This window comes from Pteropus medius, unplaced genomic scaffold, assembly GCF_902729225.1.
Source record: "Pteropus medius unplaced genomic scaffold, Ma_sr-lr_union100, whole genome shotgun sequence".
Lineage (NCBI taxonomy): Eukaryota > Metazoa > Chordata > Mammalia > Chiroptera > Pteropodidae > Pteropus > Pteropus medius.
In genome coordinates, this window is record NW_024344378.1 from 23,834,388 (window position 1) to 23,861,484 (window position 27,097).

General features: G+C 34.6%; 1 protein-coding gene across 1 annotated transcript in view; it reads right to left on the minus strand.

The window, feature by feature from the left end:
* CC2D2B (coiled-coil and C2 domain containing 2B) overlaps positions 1 to 27,097 on the minus strand; it is a 79,351-nt gene that overhangs the window by 41,509 nt on the left and 10,745 nt on the right. The window contains exons 7-19 of the mRNA XM_039871654.1: positions 25,854 to 26,052; positions 25,112 to 25,248; positions 24,881 to 25,009; positions 21,891 to 22,100; positions 17,964 to 18,061; positions 14,833 to 14,973; positions 12,032 to 12,140; positions 11,715 to 11,833; positions 9,226 to 9,403; positions 6,536 to 6,686; positions 5,173 to 5,320; positions 1,750 to 1,888; positions 410 to 613 (exon numbers count right to left, since the gene is read on the minus strand). Coding sequence (XP_039727588.1) covers positions 410 to 613; positions 1,750 to 1,888; positions 5,173 to 5,320; positions 6,536 to 6,686; positions 9,226 to 9,403; positions 11,715 to 11,833; positions 12,032 to 12,140; positions 14,833 to 14,973; positions 17,964 to 18,061; positions 21,891 to 22,100; positions 24,881 to 25,009; positions 25,112 to 25,248; positions 25,854 to 26,052 — 1,962 coding nt within the window. The remainder of the gene's footprint in view (positions 1 to 409; positions 614 to 1,749; positions 1,889 to 5,172; positions 5,321 to 6,535; positions 6,687 to 9,225; positions 9,404 to 11,714; positions 11,834 to 12,031; positions 12,141 to 14,832; positions 14,974 to 17,963; positions 18,062 to 21,890; positions 22,101 to 24,880; positions 25,010 to 25,111; positions 25,249 to 25,853; positions 26,053 to 27,097) is intronic.

Consider the following 27,097-nt stretch of genomic DNA (forward strand, 5'->3'; position numbering starts at 1 on the left):
CAGGCTCCAGCATAGCACCCCTACACAGCATAAGACTTTCTTTTTTCCTCACATTTTAAAGTTTCTGAAACTGAGGTGTGCTTTATAATGTGTAAGTTTAATATGGCAGGGTGTTTCTCTCCCTTATCTCTAAAGCTGCTTTTAAATTGGTGATGTATTTTATAATAGCAAAAAATATAATATTGACATAAATTTATAATATACCTGAAGGATTTTGGCTGTGAAATAGGTCGTTTGAACAACTACTAAGGTAATTTCTGGAATTTGAGAGATCTGTACATTTTTAATGCCTAAAAAAGGGGGGTGGGAATCTGTCTATCAGTTAAAAAAAATGAAATTAAGACAGTTTTAAAGCAGCAAAATATTAACTTATCATATAATAAGTCATATTCAAATAGTAACCAAGTACCTGGAAGACTAAATCTGGAATCTCTCTGTCATACAGAGGCATCTGCTGCAGAAGGAAAACATCTAATTGACCTGCATTTCTAAGTTGCAATAGCTGGAAACGTTTACTCTTTTTCATTTCTTCTTCAGAAACAAAGTTAAATTCATCTTGCAACTGTTCAAGACGAAAATACTTAGGAATATCCTGCCCTTTGTGTTTCATGTACTGTAAACATAAATAAGTAGAGTTTGTACTCAAAATATTAATTTTTTTTAATTCAAGAATTATTTCAAAACAATTTTTTCTCCTTAACTGTGAGATGTGGGACTTGTCATATAAGAAGGAAATGGAGCAACTGAATCTGTACAGAGAAAGATTCTGAAAAAAAAAATAATACAGAATCCAGCCTCTCTGGCTCCCAAACTTTTCCTGGTCATGACTTACACAGAAAATGAAAATATTTGTATTGCACACTGAAATATGAGACTGTTTTTATCTGGTTGCCCTAAGAGTTGAAAGAGGATCATTCTTTCTGTATACCTGTAAGTAATTCAGAGTATCAGTTAAGAAGCTCTGATCTAGAGAAACCTAATTGCAATATCTATTTATGCATCGCTGTATTCAATAAATGCAAATGAGATACGTGGTACATGCAAGGAAGAGTGCTAGTTGCCATAGGAGAGACAAAGATTTATTAGCTGTAGTTCCCCAAGGAAGAAGAGACCACATGAAAGAATAACTACAGCATAAGGCAGAATGATGTTAGAGCCATCAAAGTTTATGAAGAAAAAATAAAAAGTTGACGGGAGGGCAAGGAAAGAAGAGCCCATTTCTAACAGGTTACTAGAGAAGCATTTATCAGACTTCCGGGTGAGTAAGACAGCCGCTATGGGTGGCCTTTTAGGCAGAGGGAATAACATGAATAAAGGTGCAAAGAAGCACGTTCGGGGCACCAGAGAGGTTCAGTTGGGCTATAAGGAAGTGAAAAGAAAACAGAGTCTTTGAGGAAAGAAGTGTGTCTATAAGTCATCTTTATATCCCTAGAATTCAATAATATGGCTGGCACTCTGCAGCTGTACAACAGATGTGAGCCTGAAGGTCAGCCTGAAGGATGTGCTGTGGGCTGCTAAGCAGTGACACAGCACTCACCATCAGGCCTCAGGTAGTAATTATTTCAGTTACTGAATTTCTCATTGCCTTTACAATACTGTAACCTGGCTGGAAACTGTGTCTATCCACAGATTTACCTTTATATGACTCCTTATGCTTAGAAAAATGTACAACAAACGATGGAGGAGTAAAAAGGAGTCATGTTTAGGAAATAGAATATATTTACTGTATTGATATTTGCTATAACTTACCATAATAAATTCCATTAAATCAGAATATTCTGGATTATTTGGGTCAATTCTGACTTCATTTGCCCATTCAAAAAGCTTCTGTGTATTAACAAGCCATGGAATTCCAGGAACGCCTCTTGCATCTATATTCCTTAACACACTAACACAGAGCAAAATATTTTGTAAATTTGTATCTAGTATGCAGGTTATACATCTGTTATATAGGGTAAAACCTACCCATTTCAGATAATTAAAGATAAAACCTATCCATTCCCACCATTTAAAGATAAAATGGAAGGTTTAGATGTGATATCTTTTCTGGTTCTTCTCATATTCTAATTTGTATCGTAGTATGTTGATAAATGTCTACCCGCTCCTTTAAGAGATCATAAGTTTCTTAAGGGTAAAGTCTGTAAATCTTCATCTTTGTCATCTCCATGCCATGTAGTAGCTAAAACACAGGAGATGCTGAAGTGAATAGTGCTTATTTGGATGCATCCTGTAAATCCTGAGCACAGTAACTTATTAAACATTTTATTTCCATAGGATGCACAATATTGAAATTTAACTAAGATATTCGCTTAAGCAAAATTAATAAAATCTACAATATAAAAAGAATCTCTAGGCTATAGCTTTACAGTTGAAACAAAATATAACTGGGAAGTACGTGCCAAAAGCATATCTTTTGTTTGGTCATAGGAGGTCATCTTCAGAAGTCAGAGATCTATAAAAGATATGGTAGACTCATCACTGGTGGCCTCAGCTATAGGCTAAGTGTAGAAGGAATTCGACCCTAAATAGTAACTATTTCTTTCAAGTCATCAATTACTCCAGTTCTGTATCTCTGCCATCATAGATAATCTGCCTCATCATGTGTAATTAGAGGGATTTTGGACTAGAAGATTTCGAAGATCTTTCCTATAAATTACTTAAGAAAAGTTCCAGTCTATCGACTGGATTCTAGAAATACAGTTCTGACTCAGTTTCAATAATATCTTAGTCCAAACATGGACACACATTTTGCACTGTCTACTTTCCATCAATATCTATTCATATTTTTAGGACAAATCTTCGGAAGTTATTGCCAACAAAGCCAATGCCTGGTATGATAGGATGTAAGCAAAATAACAAATGAGTGAAGTTTGAGTAGTCTTCCTTTCTTTAATTACCATTTCTGCCCTCATATTTGAACTGTTTTGATATTTTTGTCCTAAGAGATCTCTAGGGCTTGACACTTTTGACACCATCATAAAACAAATTTTCCTTCTCCTAGGAACAGTCTTAGCCCAGGTACCTTAGAAAACAAAGCCTGAGGCAAAGGATAAATATTAATGAATAGATTAGGGAGTGAAACTTATCCCATTGTAAGCATTAAAAAAAACTGTAATTAGATTTCAACATAGTCCCAAGATTTCTGCCTCAGAGAAAATAACAAAAACTTCAGAACATCTCCTGCCCGTGCTATACTGACTCCTCCAGCTGCCCCTATAGGTGTTTATCTGTGGGCTGTGGCAAAATCCCTCTGTCTTCTGCACTCCCTCCACCACAACCAAACACCAATCAAGTAACACAATTGAGTGGCAATAAGTGTGCTCACAGTGTTGTATAACTACCATCACTACCTACTTCCAGAATTTTTTCATCATTCTAAACAGAAATTCTGTACCATTCAACAGTAACTCCCCAGTCCTCCCACCTCCCAGCCGCTGACTTTCTATCTCTAGGAATTAAGCAAAAAATTTTAAAGTTACCAGGGAGTAAAGACAAAATGGCTACAAAACATCAACATTTGGACTGACAGTAGACTTTTAAATAGCAACAATAAATCCAGAAGATAATGCAATTAGAGCTTCCAAGTGTTAAGGGAAAATGAATTAGCCTCAAACTATATATCAACCTAAACTATTATTCAAGAATGAAGGCAAAATAAAGATATTTTCAGACATACAAAGACTAAACAAATTTCCTAGCTACAGAAACTGATGGAAAAAAGTCACTGAAAGAGTAGGCTTTCAGCAAGAAAAGTAAATCCAGAATGGGAGACAAGAAACGGGAAAACATAAGTGTCAATTAACCACATCAGAAAATGCAATCGACTTGTGAGTATAAGAAAAATTGTCTTATGTTTAAAAAATATGTTAAATGAAAACTATAGACAATAATAGTTGAGACTGGAGAGGTTTGTTTAATGTGGTATTAAAACATTCTAAGATCTTCTTTTGGTTCACTGCTTTATCCCTAGCTGTCAATATTTGATGAATGAATGAATGAATGAATGAATGAGTGAATCAGTAAAAAAAAAGAATACTTTCAGATCACCTTTGGCTCCATGCGCTGACTCTCACAAGTCAGACTTACCTTTTGATGCACCCATCTCAGGTTCCTAGAACCACAGTGCAGCACCAGCCCTTCAACGCCCAAAACTATGGAAGACAGTTCTGTAGCGTCCCTCTCTGATCTCAGAAGTCCCGGTTATAAACTTTTACTTTGAGGTAACTTCTTTAGAGGGCTCTGGACTTTGAAAACCTCTCTAGCAATTCACTCCCTGTTGAAATCTGTCATTTGTTCTAATCCTTCATAGAACTGCTTTCAATCTTTTGTAAAACTGAGTTCCCAAGTAACTGGAACTAAGTGCAGCATCACAGAAGCCATGAGAGAAGAGACTTAAAGAAGTAAAATGATTAGGATAAGCCAATGGATATGGTCAGAATACGGAAGCCTTCAGGAATAACTGGGTTAGGTTAGGGAAGAAATGTGTGAATAAAAAGTGGAAGCGAGGTATGCCAACCAGTAAATCACACATATGAGGGCTTAGGCAGAAAAGACAGCCAAATAGTGTTTTCAGGGTTTAATCAGATACTTGCATTTTTCTTTGTTTTATAAAACAAAGAAGGCTTTTTACTCAAACAGAACATAATATATAAGCCAGCATTATCATTATTTTTATAGAATTTTATTGTACTTGTTTCTAGTAATCCTATTTATGAGTGTGATCTAGAAATTAATCCCAATTCCTCTAGGAATTCCTGGGACATATCATAAAATGTCTAGGATTTTCTTCCAACAAATTGACAATACATAATGATTATTTCTATATCAAGAACGACTAGGAGATATAAAGGCCCCAGAAATAAAATTCTTGGGATTCTTGGCCTTTGCATACAAGTTAAGAGCTATGGAACTGCTTCTCTCCTCTTCCATGTGGCTATAAGCAGAGAAGATATACAGTTCGTGACATATAAACACTTACTGCCTTAGTAATTATAAATAAAATTTCTATTTTATATATTTATAAGATAAATATATATTTTTTACATATAACACAAAATAAACAACATCCGAATAAACTAAACTGTTGCTAGAGTTTTCCTTTTTATAGACACAGGTTCTGTGTGATGCTTTGCTGAAGGCTGGCATTAGTTTTCAAGCATAAAAGTTCATTACCTGCAGTAAGCAGATCTTAATGACTGTGACATAGGTGTCAGGGGAATACCATTTTCATCTAAGGCCCACGACAGAGAATAGCTTAGTTTTCCTGATGTCAAAAGACAAAGTTCTTCAGTTCCATTTCCCTCAAGAAGAAAAGGCACATCTGTTGATAAAAGACATTAAAAACAAATTGTTTTTATAAAACTGCACAGTTTGAACACACTGTAGATATTTTCCCCCTGACTTTTACTTGTGGAACCCCGAGACCACAAAAGGGAAGTTCTGTGAGGACCCCAGGCTCTAATCTTAGAACTCTCCCTCATCTCCCATCTAAGACACCTCAAGGCAGACTGCTTCAGATAGACTGCAAAAGAGAGGAAAATACTGATTTGATTACACAGAGATGAAGAACTCTATTTTTCTCTTCTTATGACTAGAAGTTTTTTAACCATTCTTTCTGGGAGTGGCTTCCAGCAAGAAAGGACTACTGGCAGTAGAAAAAGAGGCAAACAAATTCTTTGTCCCATTTCCCTACATTCCTGAGTCATCTCCTCCCCCCACTTTCTTTCTGTCTCCAGAAAGCTTACCAACACTCCTTGAAACTTTTGCCAAGTTTTTAGTGCTCCCTAAATTTTTCATTCAGAGTCTTTTCTACTGGGTCTCCACAACCTTATTTTTCTGCTTCACATGGACTCTAAGAAGACTACACCTTCCCTCGCTCTCTTTCTTTTCTAGACTCTTTTGCCTATTTATTTTCTTCTCTCTCCTCCTTGCTTACTTGTTCATACTTCCTCCCTTTTTATCAGATGGACAAGCAGTTGCAAAAAGCCCCTAGGAAGGTGAAAGAGAAGGATTCTGGGGTAGACGGAGAGGAATGTCATCATTCTCACAGATGTGCTAACAAATTTAACTGCATGAAGAGTAAAATCAACTGAAAAAAAAGTGAACAGAAAGAACCCTTTTTCTTTCCTCTCTCTTCTCTCTTCCTTTCTCTCTCTCTCCTTCCTTTTCTTCCTCTCTTCCCCATTCAGTTCAAAGATGAATCAATATATCCTGGAGCATCCTTAGGCTTCACTAAAGGACAGGCAGAGGCAGAGCAGTCTATCCACTCAGGAGTGAAGCTCACGTTCCAGAGAGTAGAGTGCTCTTATTTCAGATAACCTAGAAAAAGCACAAGTACTAATTCCAAATTTTAGATTTCCTAAAGATCTGATTTAAGACAAAGTTTTTAAAAATTTAGTTTAACATCTGAAAGAACTAAATTTTTAACCTTATACTGTAAATATAAATTCTTTATTCATATAAATGATCCAGAGTCATTTAGGATTTAGAACTCATGAAGAAAATAGGGGGAAAGAAGCATTTTTAGTAAACTTACTGCTTCCTACTTCTCCATACTCAGGTATGACCAGCTTATCAGAGCTAAACTCTACATATTCCAAGACAGTTTTGTTTTTCAATTCTGTGTTGTTAGGTAAAGGTATATAAAGTTTTGCCAGCAAGCTTGTCCTTTTATTTATTTCATAAACCTAAATATAAAAGAAACAGTTGCTAGCTCAGTAAAAGTACAAAATTAAAAAACCAAAATAAGGACCCTCAAGAACACGTTTGTATTCTTTTTTTTAAATACTAGAATATAAAATAGGTATAGCTCTATAGCATTTCATCCACATGATTATGAGAAGAGTAGATAATTAATGTCCCTAAAAGTAGAATTCTTTTTACTGGTTTCAAAGAAGATAAACTGAATAAAAGGATTATAACTACAGTTCTGAGAATATAGGTATATATAACACAATACCCAAATAATTTTGTGTAGCAATTTTAAAGTTCTTTCTCATTTAAAGCTGATAAAAAAAAATTATAGGAAACAGGTATTATTCTTCTCACTTTATGAGGAAATGGAGTCTCTATATGAAACTATAATAGTTTTTATTGTAAGTGATAGAAACCCAGGCTGACTAGCTTAGGAAAAATAATGATTAATTGGCTTATGAAATCTAAGGACAGGTCAAATAAGCTTAGGGGATAGGAGAGGGAGGAGAAGTCCCAGAAGATGGAGTAAGTGAGGAACTGAGCAGTTCCATAGATGTCCGCTGGATACTAAATCCATGTCTTTTGATTCTGTATGCTAGGCTTTCACCACAATTCCATTGCTGCCATAGCTCAAACCTATTTTTTTCCTGTAGAGAAATCTTATCTTGACCTGTGTTGTCAGTGTTTGTGGAAAGTTATATATACTCTAAGAAGAAAGGTATTAAGAGAGGAGAGTGGAATGTCCCTTGAAGGATAAGAAAAATATGCCAATCAAAAAAAAAAAATGATTGATTAATCAAGAAGGCAGAGGGGGAAAAAAAGGAAAGTTAAAGAGGCAAATATTTTTTATGGTCATCTAAATACTGTGCCTGTAAAAGTGAATTTAAGCCAACAGAGTGGTCCCTTTGACAAAGGCATCCCTAATGCTGAAAGGTTTTTAGGGGTTACAGCTAATGGACTTAAAGCATTCAGGTTTGTGAAAGAAATTTCTTATTGTAAGTCAGTATATTAGCTAACTAAGAGAGACAATGAACTGATAAATATATTCAAATGTTGAACTGGCATTCTGATTTCACATCTCAGCCTTGTTAATTTGCTTAAGGTATGTAGCTGCATTCTCAGGGGACTGTCAAATCCAGTGTTTGAGACTGCAGGGCTGGAGGTCAGATCTTGGATAGTAGCAAATGAAAAAGTAGAGAGTTCCACCCGATGAAGTTTCCCAAGACACAACCTTGTCCCCTGATGGCAGCAGCTATCAACACCACTGAATGGTGGAGATGGAGCGTCAAGAATAAAAATGGGCATTATAATGGAGGAACTGGAATGCTCAAAAGTTCAGAAGTAGGCAATTGCAAGGATGTATAGGAAAAAACGATCATTCGGTTTGGTTGAAATGAAGAATGAGTAAAAAGGAATGATAAGAAGTAAATTAGAAATATAGATTACAATGTTAGGCTAGGACATATAAATTTATTTTGCAATTTCTGCAGCTGCTAATGGTGTAATTTATCCCTAGCTAGATTAGTTTCTTTTCCTGTCTCTTAGTTTGTTAGGATTATATGCTAAATGATAGGATGATGAAGGATTCAAAAGGCATATTTATCTATGTGGGGGTGGCATATTTTAAACTTCAAGTGGTTAGATTATTACATCACAATTTATTTTAAGTACAACAATAGGAAAGCATAGTCAGCATATTTTTTTTAAATAAGAATTTCAACAGAAGTTTATTTTAAAATGATAGGCACTTGATGACAGAGATGAACAAAATAAATCCAGCCCCTGTATTATTTTAGGCACTGTAAAAATAACTTTTGATTTAGATTTATAATTATAATCCTGTCCCCATTCTTCAAATTTCACCCTACCTTCATATATACAAATCTTTATTCCCTCATAACTTTTCTCTCAGGACTAGATGCAAGTTTAACCCCTATATTAGCCATTGAGACTTCTTGTCTAGACTCCTTTATGGTCTCTAATTTTTATCCATTGTCCTATTTTCTTCTTCCTTTAGTGCAGGGGTTCATATAGTGGGATCTTTGGACAGGGACCAGGGGTCTGTTGTATGTTTTTCCATCAGATTCTTAAAAGGATCCCAAATCCAAAAAAAGATGAAGAACAAATACAGTAAGAGATCAAAATCACCGAGCTAGGGCTAGGGCAATTTGGAGAAATCGTTCAATACTTATAAGAGCTAAACTACTGATTATAGCTTAAACAACCCTCTTCCACCTCACCAGAAAATGAATAGTAATACTGCACAGCCAGAGTTGGCAGGAATTCTGGCAGGAGAGAAGTATTTAGAAAAACCATAAATCAAATAATTTTGTATTTATAGCATAAAAGACTATTGATGAATTATAAATAATCAAAAATATATTATTTATAAATATCTTGTCTACCTATATAGATCAGTTATTTCTTAATATAAAAGAAGTAATTTATCATATATAACAATAGCTAACAAGAAATTTAAAATTATGTATGGCATAAAAAATAAGACACAAAAGTAAATGAATAATGGCATACCTCCAAGCAAATTGTTTCAGGCCAATATATTAACCGAATATTGAAAATTTGCTGAAACATGACTTTAAAATCAAACTGTAGTGGAGATACTGAAGTGCAAGAAACCTGTTTATCGTTGTATAATATTTTAATAAAATATTTGCGCTTCTGAATTTTGGCTCTCCTCTTTTGTTCATGCCTAAAAATTAAATAAACCTTTAAAGGACCCTTGAAAAGCAAAATGATATAAAATGTTCATGTTAAAATGTACCTTAACAAGTTAAAATATGATCACTTTAGAGGACAAATGGTATCTTTAAGCTCAATAACACTTGCCAATATGTGGGTGAAAGCCCTTCCTACCCAAATGCTTTCAAAGAAAGGTATTTACTCAAAAACAAAAAAAAGAACTAAAAACAAGATTCTGTAAATCATTTGGCTATTATTTTACTAAATTATAGCTTACAGAGATTACAGCACTTACCCATCATAAGATGTCTTATGAAAGGAGAAAACTGAGGGACTTAGAAATGCGGGTGGGGATCTTAGATCAAGAATTCAAAAATATTTTCTAACTTTTAAAAGACACACACACACACACACACACACACACACACACACACACACACATCATGTTTTCAATAACCTCAGGAGGTAAGTCGATAGACTTGCTGCATCCTATTAAAGGTCTTTGTAAATCCCTTTAGGCTTTAGGTTGTATACACTCTTTCTCCAAGGCATTTTTTCACGAAACCCAAAGATTAGAAAGGCAAGGCAGAGAGGTTATTCCCTGAGGCTTCTATAAAAACACTTGTTGGGAAAATCAATTGATCCCTTGAGTGATATGAAATGCCTAAAAAGAGTCTTCCATCCATCCATTCGTTTATTCAACCAACACTTACCGAATATCATTTTAGCTGCAAGGGAACTGACCTAATGATGTTTAAGACTTGATCTACTTTTTCAGCAGGGAGAAGCCAGGTGGAAGATAAGCTGTGGTTGAAACATAAAATCCTTTTCTGTTCTCCACCCTAATCATCCTGTAGGCTTATGATCCCTTGCTCTCATATAAGCCACCTTCTCAGAGGGTTCAGAGACAAAAGATTACTTATTTTTCCTACCTCTCTGTTGGCTTCTTCTAACCATCTTCCCAATTACCTTTAGAAAAATGTCTTAGTAATATTTGCCCTTCACATTACCCTCTGAAATTAGTTTTAACAATGAGTTCATGAACTGATGATAAAAATCTGTTAATTTAGGATTATAGTTATCTTCAGGAAATTTTTTTCCTTCACCTGTAAAATCTTTTTATTCTTTAATCCCTGTATTCCTTTCATCTCTATCTTCAACATCAGTATATTATTCTTTTCTAGAGAGTCAATTCTTATTAAACTGGACAGTTTAAATGGATGATGACACCAATAGCTTCAAAAGATATAAAGTATATTTTGCCTTGACTTCCACTAGGTTTTAATCTAGGCTTTCCAGCACAAATATCTTCACCCTTCTCTTTCTCCTCTTTACTTCTAACATCCATTTTATGGCTCCTGCTCTCTTATTCTCATTTAGGTGGCTCTTTTGTATGAGTGTCTTACATAATAAATTATCTCAGGCCCCTTTTGGAAGTAGGTGTAGGACAAATAAAGCATCGCCTCACTGCTGCACTTCTCTGGTCAGAAAGAGGGTAGAGATAATTGTGCCTTTGTGTCTGCTAGTCTTCATGTTCATTTTTAAATGTAACTATCCATTCATTCGTTTAATGTAAATGAATATTTATTGGGCACCCACTATCTTCCAACACTGTGCTAAATGATGCACGTTCACAATATTCAAAGGTGAAGTGGTATAGAGAGTCCCACAGGACAGAGACGTTGAAAAGTTAGACCTAGTTCAGCGCTTTAAGTTGACATACCCTCTTTAAGGGAGATGAGATCCATATGCCTAAAAGTGAGAGAAATGGGGATCTGTATGATACTAGGAGTAGAAAGAAAAATACTATAGTCCGAGGAAGAAGTCACGGTGGGAAGGAAAGAAGTTTGTGTCAAAGTAGAAAATTGCCCAAAGCGGGCTCCCAATATAGGATACAGTGTTTTATGAAAGCAAGGGGGTCCATTAACAAACAAGAGAGACCATATAACTTTATTTTTTATAGTGGCTTTATATCCCACCTTTATATGTGAACTAAAATTACTAGCATAGCCAAACAAAAAACAATCGTCAAACCAAACCAGTTTATGTACTTCTAACATCCATTTTATGGCTCTAACATCCATTTGATGAATTAGAGATGTGATCCTGGGTAACTTAATCTTCCATAAGTATAAACTTTCCCATCTTTAAGATGAGGAAAATACTATAAAGTTATGGTAGCAATTAAATGTGCAAATGCATTTAAAAAACTTAGCAAAGTGTTTGGCATACGGTACTCGCTCAAGAAATCTAACATTATTACTAAAAACAATACAAGTAATAGACTATATATAAGAGAAATAATTCTGTAAAATGCTTACAGAGAACACTTGGATAAGTTTGTTAATTCTGCGTTGAAAGAAAGTTGTGGCATCAAAGTAATTGGTTTTATTTTTTCAATATCTGTTTCTTCAAGTTCTGAAGCTAAATATGAGAGGCTCTAGAAACCAAAAAAATAAATATATAATTTACCATGTAAGTTCATTGCTTAGGACAATTATTCTTAAAACTAAACATTTATTTCTTATATATCTGCCATTCTGTTAGGTAGTTGTTACGAATACCAAGATTTCCTATTCCACCTAACAATTTAATACTACAACTAGTTGAGTTGAATATTATATTACAACATAAATACCTCCTGTTTTTCCCCAGTCTTATATACTTTTCCTTCAGTTTTCTTTTCAGTCTCAGACGTTTCTGACAGTTCTTCTCGTTTTTGTTCATCGCATTTATTCATTTTTATCCTAATTAATAATAAATAGAATTACTTACAGCAAAAATAATGGAAGTATTGGAAAGTTGTAATTCTGGTGATGGTTGCACAACTCTCTATATAAAACAACTGTACGCATTAAATGGGTGAACTATAAGGTATGTGAATTATAGCTTTTCTTATAGTGTTTTTAAATATATGCTTTTCGCCTTCTGAAATAAAATATATTGACTTTAGTGTGAATATTATCTGTATGGACTTGAGGCCAGACTACCTGTGTTGAAAACTCAGACCCATTACTGGCACTGAATTTGGGCAAGTTACTTAAGTATTATATGCCTTACTTTTCTCATCTGAAAATTGTGTTGTTATGAGGATTATATGCACTAATTCATGTAAAATACTTAGTCTGGTGCTTGAAGTATGACAAACATTCAATAAAAAATGTTTTTCTTTGATTCAGGGTAATCAATATGAACATCGATTAACTTATTGTTCTTTAACACAATGGCTCTCAAACTTTGTCACATGTTAAAATCACAAATTGACATCCAGACCAGACCTGGTATCAACTAAATCGGAATAGTGATTTTTAAAACTCCCCCAGGTTATTTCAGTGTATACTAAGAGAATAGGTACTTTACAACCTAGAATCCCTTTTGGGGGGGATTACTGAAGCAATGATCTTGGGTCCACAGCTTCCTCCTTGGTATTCAGCAGCTCTGGGAAATGCTGAAGGTCCTAATGTTATACTAAATGTTATAGATTTTCCTGCTTGTATAGCTTATATTTTATCTTTTTAAAAATCTAACAGTTATCTACTTCCAGGTAGGTGCCTAACAGAGAACACAGATGAAGACAACATACAGGAATCTGGGTACTCTGTGCTATTTACCAGTGCTGTGGTTTGGGTTCAGTAGCCAAAAAAACACCAAGGTCTGTAGCTACTTGCCTAGCCAGTTTCTTTGAGTTTAATGCTGTGCTGCTAATTTTTTACAAGAAGAGTTTATTGCCTGAACGAAAAGAAAGGGCCATATCTTCAACTTCTTGCTATATTATTCTGCCACCATCACCTCATAAAACTTGCTCTAGCTGAGATCAATAACCTCCATGTGGGGAAATCCAACGAACATATTTAGTCTTGGACTTAACTGATATTTCTGAAGCATTAAGCATTGTTAACCATTCCTTCCCACCTAAAATACTCCCTTTACTTTGCCTCTGGGACAAAACATTCTAACTGGTGCTTCTCTGTCCCTCCTCTGGTTTCTTCTCCTTTACCAAGCCATTCAAAGTAGTTTCTCAAACCATTCACCCAGCTGCTAATTCAATTATTTTATTTAGGGATACCTCAAAGGCTTATCCAATTCAGTATACTCAAAACCAAATATATGAAGAAAAGATAACCTGAGATCAGGTCTAGGTCCCAGGCCTTCTTGTCATAAGTACTGCCTTTCCTGTAGGCCTGGCTACAAGCTTATTCAATTAGGCTTCCAAGGACCATGTTTGTTGTGAGGTCACTAGTGGTAAACTTGGCCAGAAAATAAGAGTTCTCAGGAACATTTTCAAACACACACCTTTCCTAGTAGATCACAATGACATTTTAATTGCTTGAACTAAATGCCCCAATTTAGGGTAGCTGGGGCTAGCCCGGCTGGGGCCAACCTGGTCATTGACACTGTGGGATTCAGTTCAGAAGTCTCCTACCAGAAGCAAGCTGGAGAGGCAAACCCAAACCAAAGTCCACCAGGAAAGCTGAATGTTAAAGGTCAGGAAGAACAAATTCAAAGGACCTCAGGTGAAATTGGAGTTTAGAGTAGTGGAAATAAAGTAGGTAGTAAGCAGGCAATATTGGTCCAGAGGTTCTCCCGTGAAGAAGCTTATGGCATCTGTGGCTCTCCTTTTCTGTTCAGGGATTCATAAAGCATGGGTGTATCAGATTGGTTTAAAGGATCAGAGGCAAGTCAGCAAGTTTACATGAATTTAAGAGTCTAAGATAAACAAAAGTTCCATGCTGGGTTAGGTTTAGAAACTGTCAGAAGCACTTTCATTAAAAACCACTGTGGCAGGAAAAAAAAATCTACAAAGGAAACATCTGTCTTGCCTAAAATTACACTAATCTTTTATAGTTTTGCAAAACAAAAGACCCGGGAACAATGGGTTGTGAGGAGGGAACCAGTTATTTCACAGTGGGTTCACAAACAGCTTCAGTGAGTAACAAATAGTTTTTAATTGTAACTATCTCCTCCACTAGACATGTTTTTATGATTTATGTTTCACTTAGGAGTATGATTGCTGGGTCTATGTTTAACTTTTATAAGAAAGTGCCAAACTGTTTACAAAGTCACTGTACAATTTTGCAATTTTGTCAGTGTATTTTTTTTCTTTTGTTTTGGATTTAGCCATTCTTACAGGTGTGTAGTGTATCCCATTGCGGTTTTTACATTTCTCTATTGACATAAAATAATGCTGAGCATATTTTCATGTGTTCATTTGCCATCTATATATCTTCTTTAGTGAAGTGTCTATTCAAATATTTTGCCTATTTTTAATTGAGTTGTCTTAAGTTATAAGAATTGTTTATATAGTCAAGACACAAGTACTTTGTTGGCTACATCATATGGTCATCTAGCTTCGTGACTTTCTTCCAGTTACTGTGAATTCCCAGTTATTCATGGTGGTTCTGCAAGAGAGCTATAAGAACATATAGAGCAGCCACTCACCTCTGAAACTGTAACTTTATCGGGGTACTTGTAAACCCTTGTTTTTGTCGAAGGGATTTTATCTGTTTCCAAGTCCGTAATATACTGTGTAGTAGGGAGAAGTCCTTTTCCCTTTCTAAGTCATAGAGCTGTTTTGTATTACTGCAACAATGGTAGACAAAAATATATATTGGCAGATTAGAAATATTTAAGTCATTAAAAATGGCCTGGAAGAATGTGTTAACTAATTCTTCTGGACCCCCACCTCATGATATATAGTTTTTTCATTTTACCCACACCTTGATATAGAGACTGAAATTCTGTGATTCATTCCTTTATGACATAAAGATTTTTCACTATGCAAAATTGCTCTGCTCAAATCCATGTATTTCCAGATTTTCTTGACATTCAGCAATATATTTATTATACTATTCGGATTAACAATTAGAACCATTGCTTCAAATTTAGAGGTACTTTTTCTGATGAGGCAGTGAGCACATTATTTAGATACTAACGTAATATATTGTTTTAACATATCTTTTAACACCTATTTCTACAGTGATCTCCTATTAGACTTTCCAATTAAGATGAAATTGGCTTTATCTTCTGCCTTCGGCACTCCATGAAGCCATTTAAATGATAGCTCGAGGTTACCTAGTGTTTTAAAAAGCTAGCTTTACCTCTCTTCTAATTTTTAGGATTTCTCCTTTCACCTTGTTTTGGGCTTCTGCAGATTCCTTACCTTTCTGCCATTTCAGCAATGTGTTTAAAGATAACATTTGTATTTTATCATACACTTTGAGCTGTTTTCATTAGAAGGGCCATTCGGGGAATCTAGTCTACCACACTGCTAGAAATAGAAGCCTATTGTCATTCATTAATTCATTCAGAAAATATTTATTGAGTGCTTACTACATGCGAGGCATTGTGCCGGTCAATGGCAGATGCAAAGGCAAAAGACATGCTCTCTGGGTTAAAGCTGATAGACATGTAAATTAACGAATACAATAGAATGTTATAGGTGTTATGGCAGAAATCTACAGAAACTAGAGTGGGCGTGAATAAGAAAACGGTAGGCAACAATAGGGAAAGACTTCACAGAGCATGTGATACTGAATTCAAATCAATTAACACACAATAGCTATCTATTATGTGGCAGGAAATATTTTAGGATCTGGTAACTAATATCCCAGAAGAAAAAAAGACAGAATAAATAATTAAAAATGTGGTGACTATTATGGAAGGGTAAATATATAAAAGCTATGTGAGTATAAAAAGAGAATTTAATCTACTCTAATGAGCAAAGTAAGAGCCTACCTGAGAAAGTAACATTAAATTGAATAAAATGTATATGTTGACTGTTAGAAAATCATAAAAGAACCTTCTAGAAACAAGAGGCACTAAAAAAAATATATATATATGTGTGTATATATATATATATATATATTTTTATATATATATATATATACACACACACAGATACACACACATACACACACATATACACACATATATATTCATATTATAGAGCACAGCCCATTTATACATTTATAGCACTGGACTATAAAGTTCCAAGACAGAGAACCCTAATATGAGGCTGGAGAGGTCAGCAGGAGTCAAAATGATGCAGGGCCTTACAGATTATACTAAAGCCATTAAATTCTATTTTAAAGGTAACAGAAATCCACTAATGGGGTTTTATTTATTTAGAAAAAAATCACTTTGGTTCCAATATAGAGCATGGTTTAAAGAGAGATCATTTAGGAGACTATTTGAGTAGTCAGGTTATAAGTACCTGAAACAAAGTGGAATCAGTAGTAATGGTTATTGATTGGATGTGAGGGATGACAGGAGGGGTAAGGAGAGGGGTCACAAATAACATAGATTTCTTTCCTGCATCCCAGGTGATTGTGGGTACTAGGCATCTAATATAGGGTTATTAAAGGCTGAATACATATGTGCCATTCTTAGTTAATAGTATTTCTTGAGCACATCTTTTCTAATAAAAACATTGTTTTTCAAATGTCCACAAACTTCTCTTTGCAGCATTTCAACACTGAAAATATTTTCTGAATGGAAGTCTATTACATTGCTTTTATTCTACTTTAATAAATGCAATGATCCCTTCAGAGACCCTCCCATACACACATAGTAGTAGACCCCTATCCATCACCATTGGACCCCATCTAAAGCCTACTTTTCTTTTTCCTTTATTTAAGTTTACTTGTTCTGTGTTCATTATGCCCATGTCTGCTCTTTGCTTTCAATTTTAATTAGCCTTACAAATAGTTTGTTTTGTAAATACTGATGGCTTCTATTCATTCATTCCACTAATATTTATTGAACACTCACTATGTGCCAGTCCTTGTGCAAAGTATATGTCAACCTTCTCAAGCAATATTGTTTATATTTAATTATATTATTCTAGGACACCAATTATTTAAATCAACTGTTGCCTCTAGTGGTTAAGAGTTGTAGAACGGTGTCAGGCAATGGGCAAGGAGTCAGGGAAATTCTTTAATGATCAAATCACTCTCATATATAGACAATTGTTATATCTGTGTGTTTAGAGGAAATTTCTACTCAATAAGTACCTCACAGTGAGCTTTTCAGCTATTGCAGATTCCTTATCTTTTATCTCGAAATCATTTTTCCAGTTATTTCATACTTTCCTAACTTCTCTTCTCGACTAGTCCATGAGCCAATAGTTCTCAACTTGTAGACTATGCTTTTTTTCCCCAGGGGTCCTTAAATCTATTTGCTCTTTGAGTATTGTCTTTAGACTGAATTAATAGTATATCTTGTACATATGTATATGTAGACTAATTCTCGAATATATACAAACACTTGAGATAATTAATAATACAAGCCAATTGAAAGGTATTAGTAAACTCATAGTTTTTAATCAATATGCTTTTTAAAAAAATCTATGGATATTAAAACTATAACTACTTTCATGTAATACTTCTGTGAAATATTTTTACACAAAAAAAATGGGTCTTAAGGAAAGGTTTGAACCATTTCTGTAAATGCCTAAATATTAAGGATCTTATCTTTTTCTTATTTTACATTTTCCATAGCAAGTATAGTACTCTGTCTAAAGAATTTACTTAATAAATGCTTGATGAATACATGAATGGCCCCAAACATACCTTATCTGCCAATAATAATCTTGTAAAGATTTTCTGGCAAGCTGGCTTATTTCCAAATTATCATTTGCTAATTTGGTAGCATGTGTCAGTGCTTTCAGCTACAACAAAGAAAAGAGATTTTTTTTGGTACATTTCATTCATCTGTTACCATCCCTCCAATTCACCTATAGGTCTAGCTGTGGGCAGTAAAAGCTCAAGTATATAGCTTTTTGTGTATTATAGTCTTGTCTTCCAAAATATATTTCATATAAACACCTTGGGACAGAACTCACAAGAGCCTCAATACCTGAATCAATTAATACAGATAAATACCAATCAATCAGATGGTAGATTGAGCACAGGAATCCAACTTCTTCCACCTAAAATCCATGGTTACACAAAAGATATCTGTTTATGTCTTTATCCATTTACATTTCCATCATCACATCCATATCTATGTATTTTTAATTATATCTCTATATCTCTCAATAAAAAATAAATGTGTAACAGGAAAATAAGAAAAAATAAAACCAATAGAATGAGATATACTGAGGAAAGTATAAAACAGAGAAAAATATCCACAGAGACTATCCATAGAAAAATAAAATAATAAACTCGGAAAAAATAAAAAAATAAACTCGGAAACATATGCATGAGAAATTTGTTACAGTTAGGAACAATTTGTAGAAACTCCAAGACTAGAGTCAATTGATGTAAATTTTTACTGGAAGACAAAAGAGAAGAGCTCAATGAATGGGAAGATATACTATATTCCTGGATGAGGAAACCCAATTTTTAAAAGATAGAATTTTTTTTCAAAATAATATAATGCGATCACAATAAAAATGGTAATGGATTTTTAAAAAGGAAGTTGCCAAGCTAATTTAAGGTTTGTATGGAAGACCAAATCTATAAGAGTATCCAAAAGCATTCTAGAAAAAACACTAAGGAGGCACTTGTTCTACATCATAATTAAATATAGTCATTAAAATAGGGCAGGGCTAGACAAAGATGTCAGTGGAAGAGATAGTTCTTAACCAAATGTATGTAAATATATAAAGCTGGTTTAGGATAAAGGCAGAATTTTAAATTAGTAGGAAAATTATGGTGTTTGGATATTAGGCTAACCTTTTGGGAGAAACTGAACTGGAGTTTGACCTCATAAGACACACTTATAAAGTCTAGGTAGAATTAAAGGATATATATACCATATGTGTGTGTATACACATACATATATACATACGTACATATAAATATATATATACACACACATATACATATTATGATTAAAAGAATATAGAAATATCATCATAATTTGGGTCTGTCAGATACTATTGGTTGTCCTTAAAAGATCATTTTTCTTGATTGGTATAACCCCAGTTTTGCTCAATTGTTCAATCTTCTTCAATGTGTTTCAGAAGTAACCCTGAGTAGTCTAGCAATTTGTAGCAAATTCATTCTTCTGGTTTAGGCATGATCATGTGATATAATTCTCGCCAATGAGACATGTGGGAAAATAGGCTGAGGAGTGGTGGAAAGGTTAGAGAGGGTTCTCAAAGTGAAACAATATACTGCATATTGTGTGTCATATATAGATACCTATAGAACAGCCAATAAGTTAGTTTCCATGAGAGGATTAACCAAGTCAACTTGCTGACATAAAGATTAAAAGATAAAAAAGCTTGGGTTGTTGATGATATTGTTGAGCCACTAAGTTAATCAACCCTACAGTTGCCCTAACTTGGGATTTTTGATACAGGAGGTAAAACCTTTTCCATATTGTTTAAAACAATTGAGAGAGTGTTTTCTGTGAAATGCAACCAAAGGTATACTGACTGATACACCTGGGGTAGAGAAGGTCCAAGGAAGCTTAAGAAGCAAAAAACAAAACCTAAAATCCACAGGGAAAAAGAATGACAAATTTGAACTTATAAAATTTTAAATATTTGCCAAGAGATATAAAAAATGACATTAAAAAACAAGTAACAGAATGAGACGAAAATATGTAAAACATATTCAAAAGGTACATATCTTTTATGGACATATATTTAATTAATTAACTGTGTATTTTATATATTACATAAATATTTTAAAATTTTATAGAGTAAATAATTAAAAATCAGGCAAGCAACAGAAAAATGGGTAAATAATATCAACTATTGGTAAAGACTGGACTCTTGGAAATGGGCTCTATCCTGTACTGCCAATGGAAATTCAAACTGGAAAAACCTTTTTGGAAAGGCAATTCATCACTGTCTAATGAACTTTAAACTTCATGCCCCCTTATTTTGACCAAGCAATTTGACTTCTAGGAATTTAGCCTATAGAAGTTTTCACATGTGTGCTTAAATGTATAGGTATAGGATGCCCATTGCTTCATTATTTGTAATCATAAAAAACCAAAATGCCCTAAGTGTCATGAATGGGGAGTGATTAAACATGTTAAAATACAGGTATACTATAGGTCCATATGTAGAGAAATGAGAAAAGCTCCAAGATACAGAATTAATTTTTAAAAACCAAGTTGCCAAATAATACATATAGGAAGATCCAATTGAAGTTTAAAAACTGTTATGGCATATGTATGTACAGAGATATATAAAAAAGAGAACCTGAAGGTTGTACTCCAAACCATGAGGGGAAGAATGAAGTGGGGCTTCCATCCTTGAAAGTTTTATATTGAATCTTTTCCACTGAGAATGTACGCCTGCATTACTTATGTAACAAACAAACAAACAAACAAACAAACAAACAAAAAGCTAGAGGGGAAAATAGCAGAAGTCTGCATCGCTGAGTATCCTTTCTACTCTCTCATTCTCTCTGCAACATTTCTCCTTGTTCTTCAAGTGCGATTCATACTCACATAAGGGGACATATTCCTTGAATGCCAGTGAGTCTCCCACTACTCTGAACTTGGTTTGAAAGGAAATGCAGAGTCCTATATATAATAATAGATAGTACTCCAATGAAATAAAATTGATATTGCTAGATTGGACCTTAGAGATTATATAATATGTTGGAAAATTATCTATAAAATAGAAATGTATAAATCAAATCACCTACATCTTAATTTCAGAGTTGGTTCCTCAATTCATAGAAACAATGGCCATTATATTAAAATCAGAATATTCAGTATTTGTTTTAGAAAATATTCAGATATTATTAATGCATAGTCTTCAACTATTAAGTTCTCCCACACAATTATTACATGAAAATTTAATCAAATGGATTCAGTCCTATGGTTTGTACTTATATATTTAAAAGCAGACATATTAAGGTATAGTTCATTTCTAGCTTACTGTATATCTTGGTGACTCTATCAGGTTTGAATATTTAAATATCTATGTATTTATTTTTCAAATGTATTCATCAGCTGAATAATACCTATCAAAGCATCTTTACAAAGAAAATGCTAGTTAACAAAATGCTTATATATCAGAAACTCAGCAGAGAGTTTAAATGAGAAGCAAAATTTATAATTAGTGGGTACTCCTTTTTCTTCAAACTTTATATACCCTTTAAGATGTCATTAGATGATATTTGGATTGATCATTCTTAAACCAAGACTCCTCACATTTAATATGAAAGTCAAGATCTCTAATATTTTTTATCCAAAATATTCTAAGACTTAAGATAGCCATATGACTCTATTAAATAGTAATCATTTCAAATACTCTTCCTGAGTCATAGGACCAAGAATATCAGTGATTAGTAAACCATTTATAAGTGCTAAATATCCTGCAGAGTATCTTGGAGGCTCCCTCCCTGGCCAGTCAATTCCTACAGTTTCTTTTCAGAAAAACTGAAATCAACCATTGTTGTAATTGGTTGAATATTTAAAGTGCTAAAGAAAAACGTTCCATGATAATTTGCTCTGTACAAAGAAGTCTGTTTACTCTTTCAACAATAAGTGTTCAGCCTAATAAAAGAAATGAAAGCCATTCTCACCTTTTCCAAAAGCAGCTGAGGTAAATTCTGTTGCTGCCTGTCCTGAAAACACTCATAAAGTTGGAGCAGCCTAGCACATAATACTTGTTCTTGATTGAAGAGAGGATGATGGCTAAATTGCAAACCCACAATGTTGAGATCTAACTGGTACATTTCCCTTTGACCTTCTATTTTGTTCCTAATAGAGCTTTCTAGATTAGATTTCACTGCCTTTTAAAGAAAAATATGTACACAAAGTTATTATGATTCTATTTCTTTTAAAATTACAGGTAAAAGTTAACATGTTGATTTTAAGAAAATGAAGAGATAAAGAAATGCAAAAAATAATTTGATCCTTCTTCCTTGAAGTTGATTGTGGCCCTTGATATCATATATTTATGACAGCATTTTAATTATCTTGCTATAAATTATTGTCATCTACCTTACCATTGTGTGCTGGTAGAGATTGGACTTCCAAATTGTAAGTACCCAAATAATTTACTGTAGGACTGCTATAATAGTGTTTAGAACTGTTGAGTCAATAGTTCGACTACATGATGGTATAATAGTCATCTGTGGGCCAGAGCTAAATGATAAACACTTATTAAAACATTGTTCTGAAGTGACTATGTTGGTAATCCCCTGGAAAATTCCCTGGAGAAGGCTGGACCTTCTAAGCGAACACTATAAAGAGACCATCTTTCTTTATCCATGAGACTGTTTCCATTTAGATACCAGATTGCCCCTAAATTAATTGAAGTCTGTAGGCCTTAGATTGTATGTAAAATAATTCAGCTGTTTTAGTACACTACTTTGAATGTAAGCATATATGTTTGAATATGCATATGACTGGTTTTTAGTGATGCAATTTAAGACAGTTAGTAGGTTACTTAGCAAGTATAGCCTAACTCAAGAATGCCTAGCCACTCCCAATAAGAGCCATGGCTGCATCCACCAGAGCACAAGCCCTCTTTCTGGATCAGTCTGGTGTAATCCGATAGGCCCTCCAACCTGTGCCATTGCTATTATACCTGCTGTTTGTTATACTGAAACAATTGCTGTCCCACCCCTGATCTGGTGTGGCAGATCCAGTGCTTCTCAAGGACTGTAGGTCACCAGCATGATGCTTGCATCTCTTCTCCCTACTCTCTCCTGAGCTAGGAATCATCTCTTTTCCTCACTGGGTTGGGGCGGGGGGGAAGCAAGAGAACAGTCATAAAGCTTCTTTTGTTTGTTTTATTCTTACCTTGTCTCTATTTTCTACATATGGGCCAACTCAGAGGGGAAAACCTGTTCTTGATTCCAACTATAAGATTTAGTTAATTGGTAGTAAATTGATCAGGCTAACCACCAAGGAAATAAACAGTTTCAGTTTTAAACAACTAAATTACAAATGAAATCTTGGAAATTAAAGTTGCTAAGCTAGAGATGCCTGTCTTGTTAAGCAGATTCAGCACTAGTCAAATAATGCTGCTTTCTTTGTTTCTATTGGAGTGACACAAGCCTCTGGCCTTGGTCCTGTCCTATTCAGTACCTATTGATGATAGTGGTACTCAGACGCTAGAGAAAGGTAACTGAGATGGTGGAATACTTAACAACAGTCAAAAGGAATGAGTTTAGACAGGAGAGCAAAAGCTAAAGATGGAAATGACTGCAGTCTTCAAATATGTGAAGAGCTGTCCCGTAACTATAGTACTTTATGAGTTCCTCATGACCAAACGAAGCCAAATGAATAGTAGTGATCCAGGAGGCAGATTTTAATTCAACACACAATAAACAAAACTGGCCATTATTGGAATGAACTCTCTTGGGAAGTGGTAAGCTCCCTGACACTGATTATAAGCAGCAGTTGGCTAAGGGGATTAAGTAACTTCTAGAACTAGGTAACATATTAGAAAAAAAAGCATGAAGATCTAAGCAACAATAAATCAAAGGCCAGATAAAAGCACAAAAAATTCTAAGCTTATGACCTGTGTAAAATTGCAGTAAATGTATAAAAGGTGTGCCAGAAGAGGGAGCAAAGGGCATAGTCAAATAGGCAAAAACTAGTCAGCAAATAACAAGCAAATAAGAGCTGGGGGTAGTAGAGGCACAATGGGGTATTTAAAGCACCTGATAGAGGCAACAGCAAAGAGAGGACTTTGATACTCAGGCAGCTATTATCTCCCCTTCGGTTGCCCTTATATTTATGGTGGTAAAAAACTCCAAATGAGCATTACCTCCAAGGCTGGCTGGGCAGAGTAAAAAATGTGAAGATATAAGGGAAAAGCAGGCAGAGGCATTTGTCTAACACCATTTCCAGAACATAACTTGTTAAGGATACTACAGAATGAATACTGAATATTCAGTTTAGATGCTTGGTGAAGTGACATACATTTATCCCCAACTCTAAAAGTCCATTAAATTCTGAAATTGTACTTGGATGATCCACTGGAGGTAAAAGTTACTTGTTCAGTCCCGTGGTTTCCAATTTGAGATTCCAGATGTTTACAATGGTTAATCTGGATGATGGTTAATATTTCTCCAAAAATTGTATATTTTTCTTTGACTTGTTATCATCCCTTTGTCCATTCATTCATTCATGTATTTACTTAACAAACTCATTGTTTCGAGGACCTCTCTTCCCAAGAGCAATCATCTCTGAAAACTGTTCAAATATCTGTGCTATATCTTGAGTAAAATAAAAATAATCCTATGTCCTGCTATCTAGAGATATTAACATATATGTATGCACTTACCCATTCTTTGATAAATGCATTCATTCATTACCTATTTTTATAAATTAGGATCACATATAATTTTTCTTTGTTTTTCACTTCACATTTTATTTTGAGCATTTCCTCATATCATTATATATCCCTCAAACATAATTTTAATGGCTATAACATTTTAGTTTTGCCATTATATTACTAGACTATTTTTAAAACGTGAATTAACACCATGAAAACATAAGTTATAATTGATATTACAAGAATTCTAACAATAATTACAAACAAATTGTTGGTGGTTACCTTCCTGTATATGGTCTTTAGTGCTGGATTTACAGATTCCTTGTTCATGTTTAGTCTGAAATTCCAAGAATGTCTAATAGGTGAAGGTAATGACATTATTTCAGCTCTTTCTTCAAACCAACACATTCCCTATTAAAATATTTAAGAAACACAGTAATTAAATATTTCATTGAAAACAAATATCACATATTATCAAATATCACATATTAGCTTGTTAGCTGGTGCACTTGCCTCTTCTAGTTTAAGCAGGCGATTTTCCATTTTGTTGCAGGTCTTTTTATATATTTCTGGCTTTCTCTGAATATAGAATCCCTCATCTTCTAAAATGCGGGGCATCATATCTTTTGGCAGTTTACGCTGGTTGACCACTTAATAACAAAACCTATATATTACTTTAAAGTCTGAAATAGTAAACTGGTATTGACCAAACAAGAAGCAAAGAGAACTATCATATACCCTACCATTAAGGTCTAGCAGAAAGTCTAAATATGTATTTACACACACACACACACACACACACACACACACACAATGAATGAGTTCTTTTAACCAATTCTCTCAAACTCAGAAAAGGCATGAAGAACAAATACAAAAATACAGAGGACAATTTGGTGACTGCCACAAGGGAGGAGGGTGAAAGGCGGACGAGGAGAAAGGGATGAAGGGCTAAAGAAGTACAAATTAGTAGTTGATACATGGTCATGGGGATGGGGAGCACGGCACAGGAAATGCAGTCAGCATTAATATAATGGCTAGGTGGAGAGCCAGAGGAAAGCAAGAGCAACTAGGGGGATCATTTTATAAACTATATAAATCTCTAACCAATGTACTGTATACTTAAAATTAATAATAAAATTTTAAAAATTCTATAATTCTAGATCAGTACTTTTTATTTATCCAGCATACAAAGAAGGTATTATCCTTTAATATGATTCATTAATGACTTGAATACTTTATTGTAAAAGAATTTTACCTGGAGAACTACTTGGCACAAAAATATTTGCCTGTTGTTTTTTTATTTGTTCTTCATCATCTTCATACTCAGCAGCTTTTATTTCAAGTAAATCTGGAAAAATGACTTCTTCCATACAATCTTCATCTTGGCCTTCAGCAAAATTTTGCAAATTATCACCAAGTGAAAAATGTTTGGGGTAACTATCATTTAATGACCTCTGTTAAATACCAAAATAAATAAATAAGTAAATAGCATACATGCTTGTTTCCAATACTTAATACACATATAAATGAAATGTACTTAAACTTTGCTGTGAATTGTCTTTCTGTTCTATGCTACCCAGTTCAAGGTCAAACTGAAACTGTGTTATAATGAAATTTCATTGAATACAGAGGAACTCACTTAAGGCTTAATATTACACAATATGTAATTCTCGATGAAAGACTACTGAAATAGAATTGTAATTCAAGCCCCTTCTTTCTTATTGAAAATGTTCTGAGATATTGGATTATGATATTTCAACCCCTGAGAATTCATAGGGTAAGGCAAAGTTCAGAGATATCAGGCCATGTGGTCTTTACTACGCAGCGCACAGCAGAGCAGTGTCTGCTGTTAGTTTGTTGTGTGACAGGGAGTAGAGGTCAGAAAGCATCCAATCAACTCCCAGTGATTACTCCCGAGCATGGTATGGTAAAAAAGAGATCATCCTCTCATCTCACAGGGATACGCCTTGTCAACTGTGGTGTGGTAAGCAGAACTGTCTGAAAGTAATACTGGACTTCACTCTGGGTCGCCCAGACAACATATTTGGGACCAGGACTCCCTTTCCTCCCAGTAGGAAGGGGCCACAGTCAAATTCAGCCTCCCACAAAACAGTAGCTTTCTCCACCCTGTGATGAGGACAGTAGTTTCCTATGGGTCCCAGTCACCAGGTGCAGGGCAGATGGCTTTTCCAAACAACTCGAAACAACCTGCATCCAAACTGGGACTTCCTCATGCCCAAGTAGCCTATGTCTCCCACTGACCTAATTTCTCTCATGCCTGCCCTATAAGAAGGAAAAGCAGCCCAAACCACAGCACCTGATCCTTGTGTACTCTACTGGGTGGACCTTTTTGTTTTCCCAAAAAGCTCGGGGAAAACCCATATTGTCAGACTCCAGGATGTTGAGTGACCTGGCAGAGCATGCACATGTTTGATACCCATTTAATATCTGTGCAGATATTCACAGAGTGCCTTATATGTTCCATGAAGAAATTAAACA